The sequence below is a fragment of the Delphinapterus leucas genome, chromosome 17 (genome assembly GCF_059928025.1).
Source record: "Delphinapterus leucas isolate spDelLeu-1000000601 "Yukka" chromosome 17, BTC_Dleu_Yukka2, whole genome shotgun sequence".
NCBI lineage: Eukaryota > Metazoa > Chordata > Mammalia > Artiodactyla > Monodontidae > Delphinapterus > Delphinapterus leucas.
In genome coordinates, this window is record NC_143145.1 from 750,143 (window position 1) to 771,320 (window position 21,178).

General features: G+C 63.2%; 3 protein-coding genes across 8 annotated transcripts in view; 2 read left to right on the forward strand and 1 right to left on the reverse strand.

The window, feature by feature from the left end:
* The window catches only part of PARP10 (poly(ADP-ribose) polymerase family member 10), a 44,561-nt gene extending 27,850 nt beyond the window's left edge, over nucleotides 1-16,711 (forward strand). Inside the window, exons 3-12 of the mRNA XM_022555323.3 lie at nucleotides 9,569-9,755; nucleotides 9,833-10,087; nucleotides 10,160-10,396; nucleotides 10,477-11,060; nucleotides 11,171-11,392; nucleotides 11,524-11,620; nucleotides 11,809-12,444; nucleotides 12,529-12,662; nucleotides 16,006-16,180; nucleotides 16,257-16,711. Coding sequence (XP_022411031.1) covers nucleotides 9,575-9,755; nucleotides 9,833-10,087; nucleotides 10,160-10,396; nucleotides 10,477-11,060; nucleotides 11,171-11,392; nucleotides 11,524-11,620; nucleotides 11,809-12,444; nucleotides 12,529-12,662; nucleotides 16,006-16,180; nucleotides 16,257-16,603 — 2,868 coding nt within the window. The 5' untranslated portion in view covers nucleotides 9,569-9,574 and the 3' untranslated portion in view covers nucleotides 16,604-16,711. The remainder of the gene's footprint in view (nucleotides 1-9,568; nucleotides 9,756-9,832; nucleotides 10,088-10,159; nucleotides 10,397-10,476; nucleotides 11,061-11,170; nucleotides 11,393-11,523; nucleotides 11,621-11,808; nucleotides 12,445-12,528; nucleotides 12,663-16,005; nucleotides 16,181-16,256) is intronic.
* Nucleotides 3,800-7,069, reverse strand: GRINA (glutamate ionotropic receptor NMDA type subunit associated protein 1). Of its 2 annotated transcripts, none has more exons than XM_022555454.3 (7): nucleotides 6,939-7,069; nucleotides 5,569-5,956; nucleotides 5,373-5,485; nucleotides 5,101-5,301; nucleotides 4,844-4,972; nucleotides 4,605-4,748; nucleotides 3,800-4,523 (listed from the first exon to the last, which is right to left on the reverse strand). In XM_022555454.3, exons 2-7 carry the CDS (start codon nucleotides 5,930-5,932, stop codon nucleotides 4,374-4,376), a joined length of 1,101 nt encoding a protein of 366 aa, XP_022411162.1. In that variant the 5' UTR covers nucleotides 5,933-5,956; nucleotides 6,939-7,069; the 3' UTR covers nucleotides 3,800-4,373. The 2 variants fall into 2 exon arrangements, with proteins under 2 accessions (XP_022411162.1, XP_089754616.1); XM_089898490.1 differs by having other exon boundaries at nucleotides 6,842-6,955.
* A 535-nt stretch (nucleotides 16,712-17,246) lies between the features above and the next one.
* Nucleotides 17,247-21,178, forward strand: part of PLEC (plectin) — a 58,523-nt gene continuing 54,591 nt past the window's right edge. The window contains exons 1-2 of one of the 5 annotated variants that reach the window (XM_089898422.1): nucleotides 17,247-17,345; nucleotides 18,597-18,795. In XM_089898422.1, the coding sequence (XP_089754548.1) occupies nucleotides 18,603-18,795 (193 nt within the window). In that variant the 5' untranslated portion in view covers nucleotides 17,247-17,345; nucleotides 18,597-18,602. Of the gene's footprint in view, nucleotides 17,346-17,809; nucleotides 17,944-18,596; nucleotides 18,796-20,462; nucleotides 20,650-21,178 lie in introns of those variants that run through there. The other 4 variants (XM_089898427.1, XM_089898423.1, XM_089898424.1 and 1 more) reach the window with 4 other exon arrangements.

Here is a 21,178-nt window from a genome sequence, read left to right on the forward strand (position 1 = left end):
ACAGCTGTCACACCTGACCTCGACCCCTCAACTCTCCCACATCCGCTTTCTTCCACCTGGCTCCCCCAAGTGGGCCTCCATGCATTTCCTGGGCGTTCAGTTTGCTGCCTGCACTCCTGAAATGCCCCCTCCTGATGCCGATGCTGGGCCAGAGTCCGGAAGTCTGCAGCATTCTCTGCCCCGCTCTTGGGGCAGTTGGTGCCTGTGCGGTTCGTGCCACGTAGAGTTCATCCGCTCATTGCACGGTCGACACCAATGGCACGCCCACTCTGGACTAGATGCTGGCCTGGGTGTTAAAGTGCACAGGTCACAGTCCCTGTCCTGAAGGCACTACCAGCTCTGAGATGCTGACGGTAGCCCTGGTTGGCAGGGCAGGTGGCACAAGGCATCTGTTGGGCGTGCTGAGTGAGCTGGGGTCCTGGGCTGGCCTCTCACCATGGTTTTCAGCAGGCACCAGTGATGGTGTTGCTTTTTTTGCAGGGCAGGGAATGTGACGGAGACTTTGTGTCGTTTAATCTTTTTTTTTCTTTATAAATTTATTTATTTTAGGCTGCGTTGGGTCTTTGTTGCTGCGTGCGGCCTTTCCCTAGTTGCGGGGAGTGGGGGCTACTCTTTGTTGTGGTGCGCGGGCTTCTCACTGCGGTGGCTTTCCTTTTTTGTGGAGCACGGGCTCTAGGCACGTGGGCTTCAGTACTTGCAGCACGTGGGCTCAGCAGTTGTGGCTCACGGGCTGCAGAGCGCAGGCTTAGAAGCTGTGGCGCATGGGCTTAGTTGCTTCACGGCATGTGGGATCTTCCTGGCCCAGGGCTCGAACCCGTGTCCCCTGCATTGGCAGGTGGATTCTTAACCACTGAGCCACCAGGGAAGTCCTGTGTCGTTTAATCTTGAAAACAAGAATGGACTTAATGATTACTCATGTAAATACACATTTTTGATTGAAGAATAAATTAGTTCTCCTCACATAGTGGCCTTAGTATAGCGAGCTGTGTCAAGGCTCCAGAGGAAGCCCACAGGACACCCTGTGGCTGAACAGGTCAGGCTTACTGCTCACTGCGGCAAGCGGGGGTGGGGGGACCACAGGAAGGGGGACTGGAAGGATTTCCTGTGGGACTTGGCTTGTTTGGGTGAATTGGGGTGGGCTTAAAGAAGCAGTGCTTTGCTTGGGATTCCATACTGGGTATCTCAACACCTCTTCTTTGGGAGGGGGACGGACTAGGGGCTGGCTCAAGCTGTCCATTCTGAAGAGCCAGCAGCTGCTCAGATCAGGCAGGACAGGATGCACGCAGTAGGTCTTCTTTATGGCTTGGACAATGCCTGCCTCTGGTCTGTGTTCAGACATGATTACAGAAGAGTCCTCTCCTCTTGACCCAATCCGGCACAGAGGGGCCTTGTCTGATGCAGATCTGCATGTGAAACTGCATATTCTAAACAGGAGACCACCAGGGCCTGTATCTGAGTGTGCCAGGCTGGCCCCTACAACGCTAGGGCCTCGCTGATAGGACCAGGCCAGCTCCTGGATGTTGGGGGCTGCTTCTTTCCTCACCTGAACAATCTCCCCTGCTGACCTCACCACTGCTGTGGCTCCTTCTACACACTCATCCACCCGGTCAGATCACAAGCTGCCCTTTTCTCCTTTCCAGGGGGACACAGCAGACAGCAGGCCAAACTCCATTGGCAGAGATGCCCTGCCCGCCTCGACCAGGCCCATCCTGAGCCCTTTGTGGCACTGCCAGCTGCCCCAGCCCCGAGCCCCACCTGATCTCCTCTCTGCACATCTCATCTGCTTCCTCCCTGCTTTCTTCACCTGTTGGCACCCACCCCTTCTCCTGGACATTCTCTTGCCGGACGCATCTTCCTGAACCCACAGCCAGCTGTGGCTCCTGCCAGAGTCCCCTTCACCGGCAGGACAGGTCCAAGCCCTCACCCATGTGCAGCCCTGGCCTTCCCTCCCGTGGTGGCCTCTGCTCTGCGTGCATCCCCCGGCTTCCCGGCCCTGCCCTGGCCCACACCTGCAGCCCCTGGTCGTCCCCAGGGAGCCTCCCCCAAGGACTAGCTCAGCCAAGAGTTTGTCCTCCTTGAACTCCCTGAGAAAACACCATCCTTGCACATCTCGCTTGGCATTTATTCCTGAGCCGCTCCTCTTGCCTCTGCTGGCGTTCTCTTCAACCACCCGGATGCTCCATGTTTTCTCCCCTGCGTGAAATCCTCACGGGCCTGTGGGCTACCGCGGAGCAGGTTCCTGTGTGCTTGGAGCGCCTGCAGGATGAGGCAGCTCCTCCTTGGATGAGGAGCCGCACCTGCTCGAGGAGAGGTGGGGAAGGGGAGCCGTGTCGCCCGCCCGCGCTCGGCAGGCGAGCAAAGCAGAGGGACCAAGGGTAGCCGTGAGGCGCGAGGTGGTCTCCAGGAAGGGCCCCGGTGGCGGGGACGGCGGTGTGCGTCGGGCCTGGGGAAGTGGGGCCCGCCTGTGGCTCAGGCCGAGCAAGGTCAGGCCTTGGCTTGAGGAGCTCGGGGACAGTGGAAGGCCAACGCAGGCAGCCATCGGGGAAGGGGGACTTCATCCCGCTGGCGACCATCAGGCGGGTGGTGTGATCAGTGTGTCAGAAGCACACCTGGCAGCTGGGCAGAGGCTTGGTGGAGGTGAGCTGACAGGTGAGCACGAGGAGGGTGGGCAGGGAGAGGGGGTGGGGCAGGATGGGCGAGGGCAGAGAAGACAGACCCGTTTCCGGCCTGGGGGTCGGATGGACGCCGACGGAGCTCACGCAGGAGCAGCAGGTACGGGGCAGGCCACAGCCGAGGCGCCCGTGGGCACGGGGGTGCTGGCTCGCAGTGTGGGGGGCCCTTCAGAGATGCTGGGGTGCTGGCGCCAGTTAAAGGAGTGGGTTGATGGGCTCGCGGGGAGGAGGTGGGAGAGGCCTGGATAGCGGGCCCTGTGGGGAAAGGCCACGGTCAGGAGTGTCCCCTGGGGCTAGGAGCTCAGGAGAGCTCAGTGCAGGGAGGCGCTCAAAGCGACCGAGCCCCAGGCAGCGGAGGGACCCCTCTGTGGGAGGCTGAGGATAAGGACAGCTGGCTGACCTCTGAGCGCACATCCCAGGGCCAGGGGTAGGTGCGGATGGCTCTGGAGCTGAGACAGCACGAGCCACGGGGGAGGCCGCACAGCACCAGCTGAGGCTGAGGGCCACGGCAGGGTGGGGCCTAGAGAGCTGCGGAAGGTGCCAGAGGCAGGCCAGGGGCCCTCAGAGCCTCCCCTGGGGGCTCCAGTGTGCAGGGTTCTCGGGGGGGAGGGGGAAGGGGTGCGGAGGGCCTTCATCTGAGCCAGGCCTGGGCTGCGTGTCAGGTGCCCGCTGATGGGCTCCCTGGGGGCCCTTCAGAGCCAAAGGAGCAGGACAGGCCTGCCTGGGGGCAGTCAGTGACCTATGCCGCTGCCCATCAGGCCCGAGGCGAGATGATGAGGGTGTCGCAGCCCCCGCCCCCCCATCATGCCATGCAGTTCCCAGGCACGAGTGGCAGACACCGTGTGACCCAAGCACCACGCGTAACCACCGGGAGCCTTGGGGTCCCCGTCCATCAGCTGGGAATCCCGGCATACAGCTCATGACGTGGCTGGGAAGATTGCAAAAACGGAGGTGGAAGCACTGAGAGAGAAAGATTAGCTGCTGTCGTTAACCTCCACGACCTCCACCCCGAGCCAAGCCCCGCCGTCCACGCCTGTCCTGCTCGCTGCCTCACACTGGCAGTGCCTAGACCCCTCCCCCCCTTGTGGAGGAAGTGGCAGTGACCACAGTGATGAAGGGAACACAGAGCGCGGAAGGTCCCATTTATTGTTTAAAGACAGCAGAAAGAGAGGAAGGCGTCCTCCTCCCCTGAAACATACCGGTCCTCTCTGCCCTCAGGGCTCAGCACAGGGACGAGACCCTCACACCCCGCAGGTCCCCCAGAGGGCAGCACTCTAGTATGGGGCTGGGGAGGGGAAAGGGACACTTTATGGCAGGCGGGGGAGCTGGGACAGGAGGGGGGACGCGCACCCTCACCTCTTAGCTCCATCCCTCTCCCCTGGGACCTGGTGTTGCCCCCAGACCTGGGGTGGGCTGGCAGACAGGGCTCATGCAACACTGAGTGGGCAGGAGGTGGCACAGAAACCTGGCCCCACTGCCCTCTGGCAGGGCGGGAGGGCTACAAGGGGCCATGCTGGCCACAGCGGGTCCGAACAGAAGTGTCTGCAGTGTACACACAGGAGGGTTGGGGAGGGGCTCCCTCTGTCCCAGGCTGCGCGCGGGGATGAGAGAGGGGAGGTACAGAGGAACTGCCACGCTGGGGGCAGGGTCCAGGCCAGCCATGCCACCTGAGTGGGGCCCCGCATGTGCCAGGGGCTCGGGCTACTCCTTGGCACGGCCAATGATGGTAAGGATATACAGGAAGATGTTGATGATGTCCGTGTACAGGTTCAGCGCGGCAAACACGTACTCTTCCGGGCTCAGGGACAGCTGCTTGTTCCCCAGCAGCAGCTGGGTGTCCACTGCCAGGAACTGGGGGTGGCAGCACGGTCATGTTGAAAGACATCCCGCCCCGCCCAGCATCCGCCCACGCTGCCCACCCCCATCACTCACGCAGGTGAAGAGCAGAGCGCCGAGTGAGGCGTACACGATCTCCAGGATGCGGTTGCGGACAAAGATGCAGAGGATGGCGAAGACGAGGAGCACCGCCATGCTCACCAGCAGCACGCCCACGCACGACGTGAAGTCGTAGCGCGTCTGAGGGCACAGGGGCACATGGGGCCTGGGTGCCGCAGCCCTGGAAGGCCTCTGGGCCCTCAGGACCGGTGGCCCTGCCTCGGGGGGCCCCTTACCTGCATGGAGAAGATGACCACCGTGAAGCAGACGGTCGTGGTGATGCCTACGGCCATGATGACCGCCTCAGTATTGTAGAAGCTGGCGATCATGCCCACCATGTAGGACAGGCTGACGGTCAGGACCGACTGAGGGGAGACGGAGACTTGAGCATGTGGAGCCGCTGCCCCACCCCCACCCCACCCCACCCCTGTCCCCCTCTGTTGCTCCAAAGTGTGAGTCACGGGGTGTGAAGGCCTCAGGGTCTGGGGGTTACCAGGGCAACGAGGTTCCAGGGGTGCTTTCGCCGGAAGTCCCCACAGCAGCTGAGGACAATGAGGGAGATGAAGAAGACGGCGTAGGAGACATAGTAGGTCCAGACGTTCTCCCGGACAAAGCCCTTCACCTCCCCGACGAACGTGAACACGGCCACGGTGGACAGAGTCACGGACAGCTGCAGGGTCAGCACCAGGAACACCTGGGGAGGGAGGCGGCTCAGAGCTCCGGCCAGCACAGCTGCCCACGCCCTCCGCAGCCCCCGTGGCCCACCTTCCGGATGAAGGCCTGTCGGATGCTCTTGTCATCCCAGTTGGTGGCAGGGAAGTCCTGGTTGTCGTAGTAAGATGGGGGACCCTCCTCGTGATAGTTCCCATGCTGAGGTGCTGAGGAGCACGACGGGCTGGGTCGGCACCCCTCACTGGTGCCAGGAGCCCCTGCCCTCCCCCGCCCCTGCCCCACTACTCACTTCCGGAATCCTGTGCTGGGAAGGCCTGTGGTTGTCCATAGGGGTTGGGGGGAAAGGGGCTCTGTGGATGCGGCCCCTGAGGGTAGCCCCCTGGGGGGTAGGGGCCCTGGGGGTAGCCTCCTGGGGGGTAGGGGCCCTGGGGGTAGCCTCCTGGGGGGTAGGGGCCCTGGGGGTAGCCCCCCTGGGGGTAGGGGCTGGGGCCCTGGGGATACCCTGGCTGGCCATAGGGGGAAGGCTGGAACGGGGGCTGTGGGTAAGGGGCCCCTGGGTAGGGAGGCAAGGAGGGCTGGGGCCCCCCAGGATATCCAGGGTTGGGGGGAGGATAGCTGTCCCCGGACACCAAGAAACTCTTTTCATGGGACATGGCCTCAGGTTCTGTGGTCTCCCCCTAGAGGACAGAGAGAGAACGGTTAGCCCTGAGGTGACAGGAACCAGCCAGGGGCCTCTCCACCTGCTACCGGGAAACGGGACAGAAGGAGGGGGTTTCGTGACCTTTGCCCCTGGGCTGTCCGGAGCCCGAGCTGGGGGGCCAGGAGAGGCGGGTGGGTATCGGGTGGCTGGCCGTGTGGCTTCAGGAGGGGCCCCTACAGGCCGACCCCAAAGATGGAGGAGGGGATGGACGAGGGGATGACTTTGGCAGCCTCAGAATTTTGGGCTTCTGCCGTTTCTTGCAAGCAACTGGAGGGGCCGTCTCACCGCTGCTGGCCTCTCCGGGTCAGAGCTCAGCGCGGGTCGGGGCTGGGGGCGCGGTCGGGGAGGTGCGGGGGTGTGCCCGGACCCTCCCCTTCACATCCCGCCCCTTAAGCAGCTTTAAGGGGCCAGAGCCGGCGGCTATTTCTATCCCAGGAAATCCCCACGCCATCTGTGACCAGCCAGAACCCTGACCCCCCCCTCCAAGAGCAGGGCCCTAGCGTCCCTCGCTCCCGGGGTGGGGGCAGCAGGCCTGGATCGGCTGCCGGGGTGCCTGCCAGCGGGGTATGCCAGGAACAGCGGGTTGCGGGGGGGATGGGGCGGTGGGGGATGGAAGCGACCAGAGGGCGTGCGGGGGAACAAAGCGGACGTGGGGACGAGGCGGGTGGTGGCGGCGGCCACGGAACCCGCATCGAGGGCGGGGTGGGCCCTCCTGCCCGTTCGGGGGGCGCTCGGACCGCCCGTCCGGCTGTCGCCGCAGTGCGCCGCCCCCGCTCGCCCTGGGCCCTCCGGCTTCCCGGCCCCGCCGCCACCGCCCCCCGGCCCCCGCGGGCCGCGCGCCCGGCGGGACCGACTGACCCACCGCAACGCCTGTCTGCTGCGCAGGGCCCGCGCGGGGGCGGCAGTGGCCGGCCGGCTGAGCGAGTAGACACGCTGCTGGGCTAGGGCCGGGGACTCACCAGTCGCGCGAGTCGCCTCAGGCCTGTGCGCCCGGTGTCCGCTGCGCGGCCGCGCGGTCGACGGCCGCTGTGCCCGCGCCCGCACCCGCACCCGCTCCGCGGCCGGCTGGGCTGGGCTTGCGCCTGCGGCTCGGGAGACGCAGCGGGGCCTTGTGACGGGGCGGGGCCGGCGGCGCGGGGGCGGGGCCGTGGGCTGGGCTCCGCGGGGAACGCGGGGGCTTCTCCCGGATGGACCCTACCCGACTGGGTTTCCCTGCTGGCTTCTTTCCGAGCCCCAGGCCCGAGACCCGCGTCCCGTCCTGTCCGCTGAGGGGTGGCCTTGGGCCGTGAGGGCTGTAGACCTCTGGAGGCTGAGACCTAGCCTCTCCAATTTGGGTCAGGGAATTTTGAGAAATTTATTCCTAAATCTGGGATTTGCTAAGTCTGACAAGCACTCTCCATCCCTCCTTGGCCTTAAAACTCCGCTTCCCCTTTCATCCAGGTCTATTCCAAATCAAGAGGCCTAATTCTTTAAATGCTCTATCCTCTCTAGGAAACTAGTCCAGGTCCCTACTAGACCAGTTATCCTTACTTGTCTTGATCACAGTACCACAAGCTGTAAGGGTGGCATTCTTAGCCCTGTTTCGCTGCTAAGGGGCTGAGGCTTAGAGATGCCCCAGGACTGGAGGCCAAGTTAAATTCCCTCGGCTTCAGCAGTCCTGAGGAAGTGCTGCCTGCCACCTCCAGGGACATCCCTGTGACGTGGTCCCCTGGAGCCCTCTGCAGGAGTGCCTGTCCACCTGGGGCCTAGGAATCTTACTGTACTTTCCGGCCTTTTGGACAGTGGCCTCTCCCAGGCCCAGCAGTGATTGGGAAGAGGCTCTGTCCTATGCAGCTGGTGTGCTGGTTCATCGTTGAACGGCGGGCCCCAGGGAGGGCAAACCCTGATCTGTACCTTTGCAGTTGTCCTTCATATAAATACCCCATGGTGGCTGATTTCAAGCGACCACCAGTTTAACAACTGATTCACAAAGACTCCTGAAAATTGAACAATGTAGTCATGATGTGAGTTGCTCCAGCACACTGCTGCCTGTGGTAGCAGGGATTGGTGTAATAAGTAAATTATACAGTATGTTAGAAGATTATGAGTTCCATGAGAGGAGAAAATATAGAGCAGGCAGGGGTGACTTCAGGTTTTGTAGAACTAGAAGCTCATACAATTTGAGGGGTCTTTTTTTAAGAAAACTAATTAAAAATGACAAACGTGAAGTTGAGGCCAGGGCCCTAGGAGGGGCCCGTGCAAGTCACAGTTCCTGACGGAGGATGGGGGATGCAGGGGGGATGCAGCAGAAGAGACTGGGGCCCGGTCAATCCAGCCTGGCAGGTCCTCCAAAGGACTTTGGCTTTACTGTGGACCCAGCTGTAGCAGCTGTCAGTGCCACTTATAAGGCTCACGCTGCCCTCTGTTGAGGAGGGACAGTGCGAGTGGGCAGGAGTGGCAGAGAGAGATCAGTTAAGAGGTCAGAGTAGTGATCCAGGCAAGAGATGATGGAGGCTCAGATCAGGGTGGGGGCAGCCAGGGTGCTGGGTGTAGAGCTCGGGGCACAGACTGGACAGGTCCTCAATTCCTTGGAGAAGTAGCAGGGCCGGAGGCTGGGTTTTAGTGGCTGAGGGATAAGTGGGAGGTGCGAGATGGAGAGCAGTGGGGGGCACAACTCTCTGAGAGGCTGGAAGCCAATGGAGCACGGGCAAGGGGGGTACTCGGCGGCAGCAAGAGGGATTGTGGACTGTAAAGGTGCAGCCGAGCATGAGGCTCCACGTCCCCTCTGTCACGGGGATGTGCTGCAGCAAGGCCCGTGAGCACAGCATCAGCCTCTTCTGGGGTCAGCCTTGGTGCGGCCGCCACCTCCGCGGACAGTGTAGGCTGGGGAGGCGGGGAGGAAGCTCTTGTAGGTCAGGAGTGGGAACTGCCGACCCACCCTTGCGGGGTGGGAGGTCGGTCCCCTGTGTGTTGTTTAAGGGTGAGTGCGGGTGCCGTCGCCCAGCTTGCTGGGGCGAGTTGAAAGCCAGCCTTAGCCAGGCCGGCCAGAGCCCCAAGGTGCTCATGCAGTGGGGGAGGGTAACACGGAGGCTTGAGGTCTTGAGTGGAGGGCGATGATTCGAGCCCCCCGTGTGGATTTACCAGGGAGGGTGACTGGCCGTACTGAGGTTCACAGGGCCAGGCCCACGGGAGTGGAGGACGGTGAGCCTACACGCGCCCCACCCTGCCAGCCACTGGGCTGAGGTCAGACAGGTGGGGCGGGTGGGCTGGGCAGAGGGCTGAGGAGCTGGGGGTGGGGCTGGAAAGTTCTGCAGGAGGGGCCTGAGAAGGGAAGCACCCGAGAGGCAGATGCTCTTGCCGGCACTGTGGGCCCCTCCCTCCCTCCGAGGGTTTCACTTTTGTTTTCTTGTCCCAGCCCTTTGGCTTTAGGGCAAAGGGGAAGGAGTCCGGCTGAAGGCCTAGGCTGCGGCGGCCCAGGCAGCTGGGGGAGCGTGAGTGCGGGATGTGGGCCAGCCCCACAGTGAGGGGGGTGCCAGGGAACGCTGCTCAGGGGCCTGCGAGGGGTGAGGCGGGGCTGTGGGCTGCTACCCCACCTGTTCCTTCGGCCCAGGCTGTGATGATGAGCGAGGAAGAGGCGGAGCTGGGGGCAGCCGTGGAACTCAGAGGCCTGCCCCCCGACGTCCCAGACGAGCTGCTCACGCTCTATTTCGAGAACCGTCGAAGCTCTGGGGGTGGACCTGTGTTGAGTTGGCAGAGACTTGGCCGCGGGGGCATCCTCACCTTCCAGGAGGCTGCAGGTGAGTGGACCCATGCAAAGGGGCAGCCTGGGCCCCCATCGGCTGCCATCCCTGACACCCCCTCCCCCTGCCTGCAGATGCAGCGAGGGTCTTGGCCCAGGAGGAGCACACTCTGCACGGCGCTCGGCTGAGCCTGCGGCCAGCCCCACCACGCGCCCCTTCGCGCCTACTGCTCCAAGGACTGTCTGCTGGCACGGGACCCCAGCACCTGGAGCAGTATGTCCAAGCCCTGCTTTGTGCCGCAGGGCAGCCAGTGCAGCCGTGCCGTGCCCTGGCCAGTCCCCGACCAGACCGGGCCCTGGTGCAGCTGCCCAAGCCCCTTTCAGACGCAGGTGAGAGGCGGGATTGGGGCAGACGTGCCTTTCAGGGGAGATGCCCCGAGCTGACTTGCACCCTCCCCACAGAAGCCCGCGTCCTGGAGGAGCACGCCCAGTCCCTGGGCCTGAAGGGGGCTGAGGTCTCCCTGGCCTGGGTGCCTCAGGCCCGGGCGGTGCGTGTCGTGGGGGGCAACCCCCCTGCAGACCTGCTGCTGCTGGAGCTGTACCTGGAGAATGAGCGCCGCAGTGGCGGGGGGCCCCTGGAGGGCGTGCGCAGCCTGCCAGGGCACCTGGGCACCATCGCTTCCTTCCAGCAGTGGCAGGGTGAGTGGGGCTGGACAGGGCGGCCCACCCTCCCTATACCTTGGAGCCCTGACGACTTCTGTCCTTTCCCTTCCTCCAAGTGGCCGAACGGGTGCTGCAGCGGGCCCACCAGCTGCAGGGTTCAGAGCTGATCCTTGTCCCCCACTACGATGTCCTGGAGCCCGAGGAGCTCAGCGAGCACACCAGTGGAGGGAACCGCTTGGCCGAGTTGGGGCCTGGGGCCCCCAAGCATGCTCTCCTGGAGGCTGGAGGGCCAGCAAGGGCACAGAATTGTGCAGGGAATGTGACATTGGGCTCTGAGGAGGCACCGGGGCAAACAGGAGCCTTGCTGAGGACAGGGCATCTCTGGGACAGGTCCTCTCTGGGACAGGCCAGGCCAGTCAGCTCCAGGCCCGTGGGGTCTTCAGAACAGGAGGGGTTGGTGAGCCCGGGGCCTACGGGGTCTCCAGGCCCAGTGGAGATTGCCGTGGAGTCTCTGGAGCAGGTGGTGTCAATGAGCCTGGGCCCTGTAGGGTCACCGGGGCAGGAGGGCCTGGTGGAGACAGTGCTGCCGATGGAGCTGGGAGCAATGCGCTTCATTCAACTCTATCATGAGGACCTTCTTGCTGGCCTGGGAGACGTCGCCCTCTTCCCACTCGAGGGATCAGATATGACTGGATTTCGGGTAAGCGACCCCTGAGGATTCCTCACCTCTACTACTGGGGGCTCTGGGTGCCTCTCCTGTGCCCCAAACCTGCCAAGTGCTCCTCCTCACCCCGCCCCGTGGTCCTGCAGCTCTGCGGAGCCCTGGCCCCATGCCAGGCAGCCGAGGAGTTCCTGCAAAGTCTGCTGGGCAGCGTGAGCTGTCACGTGCTGAGCCTGAAGCACCCAGGCAGTGCCAGGTTCCTGCTGAGCCCAGAGGGGCAGCACCTTCTGCAGGGGATGGAGGCTCAGTTCCAGTGCGTCTTTGGGACAGAGCGTCTGGCCAGGGCTGCCCTGGACACAGACCTGGGAGAGGTAGACATGGAGCCCTCCCCTCCCCTCCCCTCCCCTTTTTCACTCCTCAGCACCCCCGTACCTCCTCCACCCTTGCTCAGAGGCCTGGGAGGGGTATGTGTCTGGGGGGTACTGGCATTCTTTCCCAACAGGTGGACCCCACTGAGGCCCTACAGGTGCTCCCTGGCCAGTCCCACACCCTGTGGCCTCCAGACAGTACAGACGGTGGCCAGGAGAATGTGAGCCTAGGTGGGGCTCCTGGGGGACCCCGGCACATCCTGTGGCCCTTTCTTGACCTCACCCCCTGCTGCTCTGCCCTGTGACCGTATACCCTCTAACCCCGTCTCCATCTTCCACCCGGCCCCTGACTAGTCCTCTCCTTCAGCCCCATCCTGGCTGGACTTGACCCCTGACCCGGTGCCTCTCCCTGTCCCCAGAGGAGGTCCGAGAGCTGCTGGCCGCCCTGGAGGGCCTGGATGGGGAAGACTGGCTGCCACTGGAGCTGGGGGAGGAGGAGCCCGCGGGGCAGCCGGAGGAGGAGAAGACTCCCAGGGCTGGGGAGGGGCCCGTGGCGCCCCGCACTGGGGTGCCTGGGCGGCTGCAGGAGGAGGCTGAGCTGCAGCTGGCTCTCTGCCGCTCACTGGAGCCACAAGGCCAGGTGGCCGAGCGGGAGGAGGCTGTGGCGCTGCAGTGGGCCCTGGCCCTCTCCCTCCAGCCGCCCCCGCTGGAGGAAGAACCGGAGCCCCGGGGTGGGGGGCCTGGTAGCTGGGCCCAGCTGGAGGTGCACGCGGCCTTTGAGCAGGATATGGATGAGCTGGACCGGGCCCTAGAGGCGGCCTTGGAGGTGCACCTCCGGGAGGAGACGGTGGGGCCCCAGGGCTGCGTGCTGCCCGCGGAGCTGTGCGCCCACCTGGAGCGGCGCCACGGCGTGAGCGTTGCCCTTCGTGGTGACCGCACCGTCCTCCGTGGCTTTGGGACCCAGCCCACCCGTGCGGCCCACCACTTAGCAGCGCTGTGGGCTGGCCCCCGGGATCAGAGCTTGGCCTTTCCCTTGGAGGCTTCGGGCCCCACCTGTGAGTCTGCAGCCCGCATGGCGGAGGGCAGGGTGCACCGGTGCCCCAGGCATGGCCCGCACCCCCTTTCTCCCTGTGTGTCAGTGCCACAGCAGAGGCCGAGGGAGCCCTTGGGCAGGCTGGAGTGTGTGGCCGAGAGCAGCAGTGAGTTCCATACGGTAGTGCAGGCCTTCTACGACACACTGGACGCTGCTCACGGCAGGATCCGTGTTGTCCAGGTGAGTCCACGCCCTGCCTTGCCAGCCTCTGGCCTCCTGGGCTCCTGGCACCATCTTGGCCTTGCAGAGCCTGTGGGCTATCACTCTTGCCTACGTCAGGATCGGCTGGCCAGAAGCTGCCCAGCAGGCTGAAAGCTGTTCGGGGGCAGGGGAGCACCAGGGCTCCGCAGCCCTGTTCCCTGCCCGAAGTGTGTTCACGAGTGTGCGGCCAGAGAGACAGAAGGCTGTAGAGCTTACGGGGTCCCAGCACAGGTCCCCACTTCGCCGGTTACAGCCCGATGCCGGCCACAGTTTCTTCCTCTAGAACATGGGGTAGTGATGCCATCTCGTGGCTACTGTGAGGATGACTCATTCCCCCAGTTGTCCCGGGTGCTGTTCTGGGGCCCGTCTGCCTCCCAAGGGGTCCGCTCCAGCAGGAAGAGGGCTGGCTGCAGCGAGGCAGCCTCCTCCTACATTTTCACTTGTTGAATGTGGCAACTCTGAGCACGGTTGGGTTGCGGAAAGGGCTGGGCACCACGGGTGGGGGACCCGAATGAAGCTCTGGGAGCCCCAGTGAGCCCTGGCCACCCAGGCAGGTGGGAAGCAGAGGCTGAGAAGGAGGGGCTCAGAGGCGGGGTGCTGGAGGCAGCGAGGGCCGGAGCGCCTGCAGGGCCGGAAGGAAGGACTGAGGAGGGGCTGTGCGCCAGGCAGGGGTGGAGAGCGGCAGGAGGTGAGAGCTGGGCCAGGCTGAAATGAGCTGGCTGCAGAAGCGAGGGGGCAGAGAGGAGCTGGAGCAGAGTGCAGGGCTGAGTGCTTCCGGCTCAGGGGAAGGAATCTCGTGGTGGTGGAGAACTGGGCTCACGGTGCGTGGGAAGCCAGGTGGCCCTCTTGACGCACCAACTTGTGGGTGGGTGGGCCTGGGGGCAGGGGGCGGTGAGCAGCAATAGCAACCCGGATCTGTTCAGATACGCAGACCCTCACGCCTTTCCCAGACCGGGCCCAGTCCGCCACCAGCAGCACCACCAGCGCTTTCCTGGGGATGACCACTGTAACTCTGGGTGGACTTAGGAGCTGTCACTTCTGCACTTGGAGAGAGGAGGACGCCCTGCACTCATGCCTCGCGCTCCTCCCGAGGCTCTGTTAGTCAGCCACGTGCGCTTGATTCTTCTAGCAGGACCTGTGTGACTTTACGTGGTACACTTGAGTCTTTTTTCCACTTAACGATTTTAGAGACTGTTTCTTGCCTCCCTGCACGGAAGATCAGGAGAATGGGCTTCCCTTCCCCCTTTCACCTCCTCCTCCCTCTTCCATCTCACAGTTTGGCCAGTGACATTATTTTTAAGTTGGCAAGGTTGACAAACGTCATCTTCTATTCTGCATGGCATGCTTCTATTCTAAGCATGAAGCTCCATACTTGGGCCATAGGTTGATCGAAATATAATGACAATGAAAAAATATTTACCACTGGACCAGAGAGGAAAGGGGGAAATGAAAAACCTAGTTATTGAAACCATGTTGCATGAAAGAGAATATTCTAGGATTCAAGAACTAATGGCTCTTTTTTTAAATAATAGACTTATTTTATTTATTTATTTTATAGGCTGCGTTGGGTCTTCGTTGCTGTGCGCGTGGGCTTTCTCTAGCTGCAGCGAGCTGGGGCTACTCTTCGTTGCAGTGCACGGGCTTTTCATTGCGGTGGCTTCTCTTGTTGCGGAGCGCAGGCTCTAGGCCTGCAGGCTTCAGTAGTTGTGGCATGTGGGCTTCAGTAGCTGTGGCTCGCGGGCTCTAGAGCGCAGGCTCAGTAGCTGTGGCGCACGGGCTTAGTTGCTCCGCGGTATGTGGGATCATCCCGGACCAGGGCTTGAACCTGTGTCCCCTGCACTGGCAGGCAGATTCTTAACCACTGTGCCACCAGGGATGCCCAACTAATGGCTCTTGATTTTGTTTACTTTCTTTGTTTTTCTCTGTGGTGCTTGGCTGCTGGCTTACTCTTGGTGACCGTGTCACCTTCTTGCATAGATTCCTTTTCTGTGTAGTAAAAGTATCTCCTTGAGTGAGTAGTCAACATTTTGGACTTTTAAATGTATTTTGCCTTTTGCAATTAGAAGTAATTTGCAACTATAATTTGATATTGGTATTTTTTTCAAACAAAAGATGCTATGTGTTTATTAAGATATTTCTGTTAACTTAAGCACAGCTGGTTCTTGCATACCTTAATCTGTCCTTATTTTGTCCTCACCATTAATAGTTTGGTTGGATATAGGGTTCAATATCAAAATATGTTTTCCTTCAGATCTTTTGAGAGACTTAACTCTTTTTGTTTCCTCCTTAAAATTTTTTGTTCTTGGAAAGGCAAGAAAAAAAAATCCTTCTATGGTCTCTTAGCATCCAATATTGCTGGTGAGGACCCCAATATGAAAACGTGAGGTTTTTTTCCATGTCGACTTTGGGGTGTGTGTGTGTGCACGCGTGCGTCTGGACGCTTGTAGACTTCTCTTTCACTTTGAAGGTTGAAGTTTTCCCAGCAGGTAGGTGCCTTTCCACATTGTCTTTGGCATTTTATGGCAAGATCCTTTCCATCTGAAGATGCTCCCTTCAGCTCAGGCAAACTGTCTTCCATTAAGTCCTCACTTGCTCCCATCACCTGTTGGGTGTCTTCTTATGGAGCTCCTATGACTCAGATCATAGAGCTCCTCCCCCCTCCCTCATCTGTCCTCTCACAGTTCCCAACTCTTTTCTTTAGCTCTGCACTCTGAGTCACTTCCTGAACTCCATCTTCATTATCTTATTATTATCCACACCCACTGGATGCAGTTCAGCAATTCCATTCTTAATGTAAGAACTCTCTAATTTTCAGACTGTTTCTTTTTCACAGTAGGTCGTCTTGTTTCATGGATATAATATTCATTTGCATCCCTCTGAAGTGACTAGTTAGAATTTCTTTAGAAACTTTTTGGGTCCCTGAGTTGGCTCCTCTTCGGTTGACTACTGGGTTGGTCACCTTGGTCTCCCATCACTGAGAGGTCCGGGGCATCTCCTGGTGTTGGGAATGAAGTCCTGCGGGCAATGCAGGCGGGCAGCTCAGCTTTTCTCTGCAGAGGCCTGGCTGTGGGTGCAGGGTTCTGGTGAGTGGATGGGTTGCCTACCCGCAGACCCCCCTGGAAGCCCTCCAATGCCACTTGGGGCTCCGTGGAGGTGGCGAACGTCCGCCTAATATCTGCTACTGGGCAGAGCATGACAGGAGCTGTGAGGTCTCCCCAGGCCCTGAACTCCTCCAGGAGAGGGCTCTTGATTTCTGGGCTCAGCCCTGTGCCCTGTGGCCCAGGGGATACAATAGCCTGGTTCTGACCAAGGCCGCCCGCAGGTGGAGCGTGTGTTGCACCCGCTGCTGCAGCAGCAGTACGAACTGCACCGGGAGCGCCTGGAGCAGTGCTGTGACCGGCGGCCGGCGGAGCAGGTCCTGTACCACGGCACATCGGTGGCCACCGTCCCGGACATCTGCGCGCACGGCTTCAACCGCAGCTTTTGCGGCCGCAACGGTGAGGCCTGGGTCCCTGAAGGGGCGCGGTCTCTGCCCACCGTAACCACCCTGACCCCCGTGCCTCCCCCCCGCAGACACGCTCTACGGACAGGGCGTGTACTTCGCCAAGCGCGCCTCCCTGTCGGTGCTGGACCGCTACTCGCCCCCCGACTCCGAGGGCCACAAGGCGGTGTTCGTGGCGCGGGTGCTGACCGGCGACTACGGGCAGGGCCGCCGCGGGCTGCGGGCACCCCCCCCGCGGCCCCCCGGCCACGCGCTCCTGCGCTACGACAGCGCGGTGGACTGCCTCCCCCGGCCCAGCATCTTCGTCATCTTTCACGACACCCAGGCGCTGCCCACTCACCTCATCACTTGCAAGCACATGTCCCGGTCTCCCCCTGGAGACCCCCCTGAGCTCTTGAGCAACTCCCCAGCCACCTAACCCTAGACGCCCCGCCCCCTCGGCCCAGCCGCTGGCCTCCTGCTCCCCAGGCTCCCCGCTCCGCACAGCCCCACCGCCCCCTCCCCCGCCCGAGCTGCCCCCGGGGGCGCCCCTGCCTCCTGCAGTGGTGCCCATAGGGGCGGCCGGGCGAGGACGGCTTGGGCAGGGTTCCCCGCCCCCACCCACCCCCGGGCCGGCCCAACCACCAGGGGTCAGCAGAGCCCAGGAGGAGGGGGGCCGGCCCTCGCCCGAGCGCGACCGTGTTGTTTGAATAAATGTGTACGTGAAACCAGGCGGGGGGACCTGCGAGCTTCGGGTCCGACCTGTTTGCGGGGGTGGCTAGGGGCGGGGGCCGGGGCGCAGAGTCCGCTGGTGCTTTGGGGCGGCCCTGGGCAGCCGGCAGAGGCCGGACCCGGCGCGCACCCGAGCGACCCCGCGTCGCCTTAGTGTCACGCACGCTCCGCTTCCCTAACGACGTCTCCTTGCCGACCGCCCCGGCCTCTGCGCGCGGGGAGGGGGCCGTGCCGGGCAGTGGGGGTGCGCGCGGGGGACAGTACCCGGGAGAAGCCGCGCTCGCGCTCAGGCCCCGCGCGCACTCGGACGCAGGGGCCGCACGGGCGGCGCTCGGTTCGCGGCCGGGGCGGGGCTCCGGGCTCGCCCCGCCCGCGCAGCCTGCGCAGCTCTCCCGGCAGAGCCGTCCGGCCGCACTGGCCGAGCCCAGCGGAGCTGAGCCACCGGGCACGTAAGACCGGGGCCGGGACAGAGAGGCGCGCGGCGGGCGGGAGCCGCGGGGTGGGGTAGGGGCTCTCCCTCCGCAGGCATCGCGGAACCAGAGGCTGCGTCGCTGCCCATCCTCCCTCGGGAGGACGCCACCTCCGCGCGCGGAGACTGCGGAACTGGACGGGCGGTGCCCGGGGTGTGGGCAGGAAAGGCGGTTGGGGTGGCGCGGCTGGCGGTGGGGCGCCGGGCGGGGGGCTGGAGCGGAGGCGCCTTGCGGACGGGCTGTAGGGGGCGGGGCAGGGTGGCCCCCCAGCTCGGTGCCCGCCGTCTCCTCCCCAGCCCTTAGCCTAGGGGCGGAGGCACAGAGCCCACATTGTGCCCCCGCGCCAGCCCGGCCCCGCCGGGACAGAGCCGCATTCACCTCCTGCACGGCAGCGCTTGTGGGGCCCGGGAGCTGAGGGGCGTGCACGCGCGGGTGTGGGTGCCCCGCGGCAGCTCCGCGCAGAGCGGGCCGCTGGAGGGGCAGCCCGGGCTCCCACCCAGCCTTGCGGCAGCGCAGCTCCCGCGGCCCACGCTGATGCGGCTCTGGCTATTTATAGGCGTTCACTGCGGAGACCGAGGTGGGACTGCGCGGGGGCTGGGCTGGGGTAAGGCGACGGGGAGCGCTATTGGCTCAGACAGCTTGGAGGTAGAGCCAGTGTGCGAGGTGCGGGGTCTGGGAGGGGAGGGCAGCAGCCAGTGCTTCCTCATGGCCTGGCTTGCTTGCTGAGTCGAGGAGTAGAGGAGATGGGGTCCAGGTTTGGGATGGAGGGATCGGAGGCCAGTGTCCGAGTGACGGGGTGGCGGGGGGGATCTGTCCTCTGATTGGGTGAACCCCTGGGTGGCAGCGTGGAGGGGTCAGTGTTTGGGTGACTAAGAGAAGAGAGTGGCAGTGAATGTTGGGGGGTGGGGGGTATCAGTGTCCCAGTGATAGACTGGAGGGAGTGAGGTCAGTGTCTTGGGGGGGGGTCTCCGTGTGGGTATCGGAGGAATGAGCTGGAGCGGGTGAGGCCAGCTGTGGATGGCTGCAAAGGGTTGTCCGTGTCTGGGTTGAGAGGGTCGGGGTTCAGTATGTAGATGAAGCGGGACATAGGAGCGGTGTGGGTGTCAGTGTCCAGATGACAGGGTGGATGGGGTGGGGTCCATGTTTAGGTTAAGAATGTGGTGGTCGGTATGCAGTATCCCCCCCATACACGGTGGTGTGACACCCCCTCCCCCCCTGCTCCCTCTCCAGGAGGCCATGTCGGGCGAGGACCACGAGGTTCGGGCAGTGGTTGAGGATGGCTCCAACGGAGGCAGTGGCTCGCCCAGTCCTGGGGACACACTGCCCTGGAACCTGGAGAAAACACAGCGGAGCCGGCTAAGCGGAGGTGGCCCTGGGGGGAATGGGAGTGTCTTGGACCCTGCCGAGCGGGCAGTCATCCGCATTGCAGGTAACGACGCTGAAGAGCTTCGGCTGTCCAATTCATAAACATTTGCTTATTGACTGAGCACGTGCTGTGTGCTCTGTGCAGGTATAGGACTGGGATGAGAGACGTGAGGGTGATCTGCGGGTCAGAGAGGGCCTCTCCTGTCCCAGGTGGTTGCAGACAGCACAGCGCCACCTGCTGGCTCCACCCGGTCAGCTGCATGAGGCCTGAGGTTGAGCTTGCTGAGTTGGCACCATCATTGGTCTCAGGACAAGGGTCCAGTGCCCAGATGTGATGATGACACTTTCTTGAGATCCTGCGGCAAAGCCGCCTTCGAGGCCCCTGGTCTTGGCTGCCACCATGGGGGTGGGGTGGGTAGAAGCATATAGGAGCAGAACAGGAGGGGCCACCTGGTTGGCGAGAGCCCCAGCCCCTCCCTGAGCCAGGGTCCGGCCTTGCCCTCTAGTAGCTGCCATTCTTGCGGGGAGGATGGGGAAGGCCCAGTGCAAGGCCCCTGACAGTGTCGGGCTGGCAGCTGGACAGTGGCTCCTCCCTTTGGGAAGTAGGTGACCTAGGGCTTGAGGCTATTGGGCAGGGCGTGCTGGGAAGGGAGGAGCCAGCTGAGGGTCTCTGGATCAGCCTGTGGACTACTGACCCTGTCCCGTCGGCTAGGACAGAATGATGATGAGGGTCTGGGGGATGGGCTGACCCTGCAGGGGACCGGGAGGGTGGACCGAGGTGCGTGGGAAGAGGCCTGGAAGCCCAGTGCTGGGCGAGGCTGGTGGCGGGGGCAGCAAGGAACTCTGTGGGTGGAAGCACAAGCAAGAGCTTGTGGGGACGCAGGGGAGCGGGACAGCGTGAGGGGAAACCTTACCGTCTGCCCCACCCCCGGGAGCCGGTGTGGACATGGCACGGGACCGCCAGTCCTTTTCACATGTCACATCGGGATGTTAAAGGACGAGGTTCTTTTTCACTCACGTGAAAGTGAACCCTGAATGTCCTCTCGCAGCCCTGGACCCTCTTCACTAGCAGGCCCTGCGGGAGCTCTTTGTGTACGCCTGGCGACCCTCTTAGCCCTGAGCCCTGGAAGTGGGGCTTCTGGCCACAGTGTTTGTGGCATTTCCAGTTAGAGGAACACTGCCGGGGGCATTCTGGAGAGGGCATTTCTCAACACTGGGAGATGGGGGATTGCCAATCTGATGGGTGGCAAAGAATTTGGGTTTTTTTTTAACCAATCATTTTTCCTTCTGTAAATTCCCTATTTCGGTCCTTTTATTCGTAGTTAAGTTTTTGTGTGTAAGGGTTTCATGTTGAAGATACCTACTCCACCTCCCAGGTTGTAATAGAAGGATCCTAGGTAGCGGCGGTTGGAGCAGAAGGTGGGGGTGGCGGCCAGGTGAGGTCGCTGGGTCTGGCAGGGTGGTGGAGAGCTCGCGGCTGGGGACGGAGGGAGCCCCTGCAGCGCCGGGTGCGGAGAACTCGGGCTGTCGGCAGGCCGGCGACGGGGGCGGGGGCGGGGAGGGGGTGTGCGCCCGCCGGGACGGGCGCGGGACGCAGACTCGTAGCCTCCCAGCCCGCTCCGCTGCGGCTGCCGAGCCGACGCCGGGAGGCGCCCGGGCGCGCTGCCGCCTCTCCCCCGGGCCCCGCCCGCCCGTGGGGCATCCTGGGTGCGGGGCGGGGCGGGGGCGGCCCCTTTAAGCGGCGCGCGCGGCCGCAGGGACCGAGTGGCCGCCGGGGGCAGGAGGCTCGCTCTGCGCCGCAGCGCTTCGCTGTGTCCCGCGCCTGCCGCCGGCATGGCTGCCCTGCTGCCGCCTCGTCCGCCGCCCGACGAGCAGGACTTCATCCAGGCCTACGAGGAGGTGCGGGAGAAGTACAAAGGTACGGCGCCCCCGCCCCCCCTGCGGGCTGCCTGCCGTCTGGCCGGCCCTGACAGGTCCTCCGGCCGGACAGTCCGGCCTCTGACACCTCGTCCGCGGTAGTCGTCCCGATCGGAGCCCAGCCCCGCCCCCCGCCGCCAGCCTCGCTCGACCCGCGCGGCCGCCGGCCCCCGAGGAAGAGGCAGCGCGCTCGGCGGAGCCCCATAGTCATGTCCTTAATAGGCATCGTGCGGCGTGGGTGGGGTGGGTGGGGTGGGCGGGGTGGGCCGCCCCGCCCCGGCCAATGTCCTGTGTCCGGAGTCTGTGCACAGCAGACACGTGGTTCAAGGCAGAGCTGTCCTCTGCCTCTCAGCTAGGTGCTTCCCCCAGGGGTGCGGGTGGCTGCCACTGCCTGGCAGTGTGGGTCGCATAGTTGCTGTCTTTCCTCACCTCCCCTAGTTGGTGAGCACCTAGGCCACCACCCGCCTTGGCAGGGACTCCTGTTACGCCCCTCTACTGTTCCCTGGGGAGCAGCTGTGGGCTGGGGAAGT

What these genes read in the sequence shown, in the direction of transcription:
- GRINA (XM_022555454.3), bottom strand. Translation starts at nt 5,932, where the DNA reads ATGTCCCATGAAAAGAGTTTCTTGGTGTCCGGGGACAGCTATCCTCCC. An exon ending in CCCAGCACAGGATTCCGGAA is followed by an intron (nt 5,486 to 5,568) that starts GTGAGTAGTGGG and finishes CGTGCTCCTCAG; the next exon opens with CACCTCAGCATGGGAACTAT. An exon ending in CCTGGAACCTCGTTGCCCTG is followed by an intron (nt 4,973 to 5,100) that starts GTAACCCCCAGA and finishes GTCTCCCCTCAG; the next exon opens with TCGGTCCTGACCGTCAGCCT.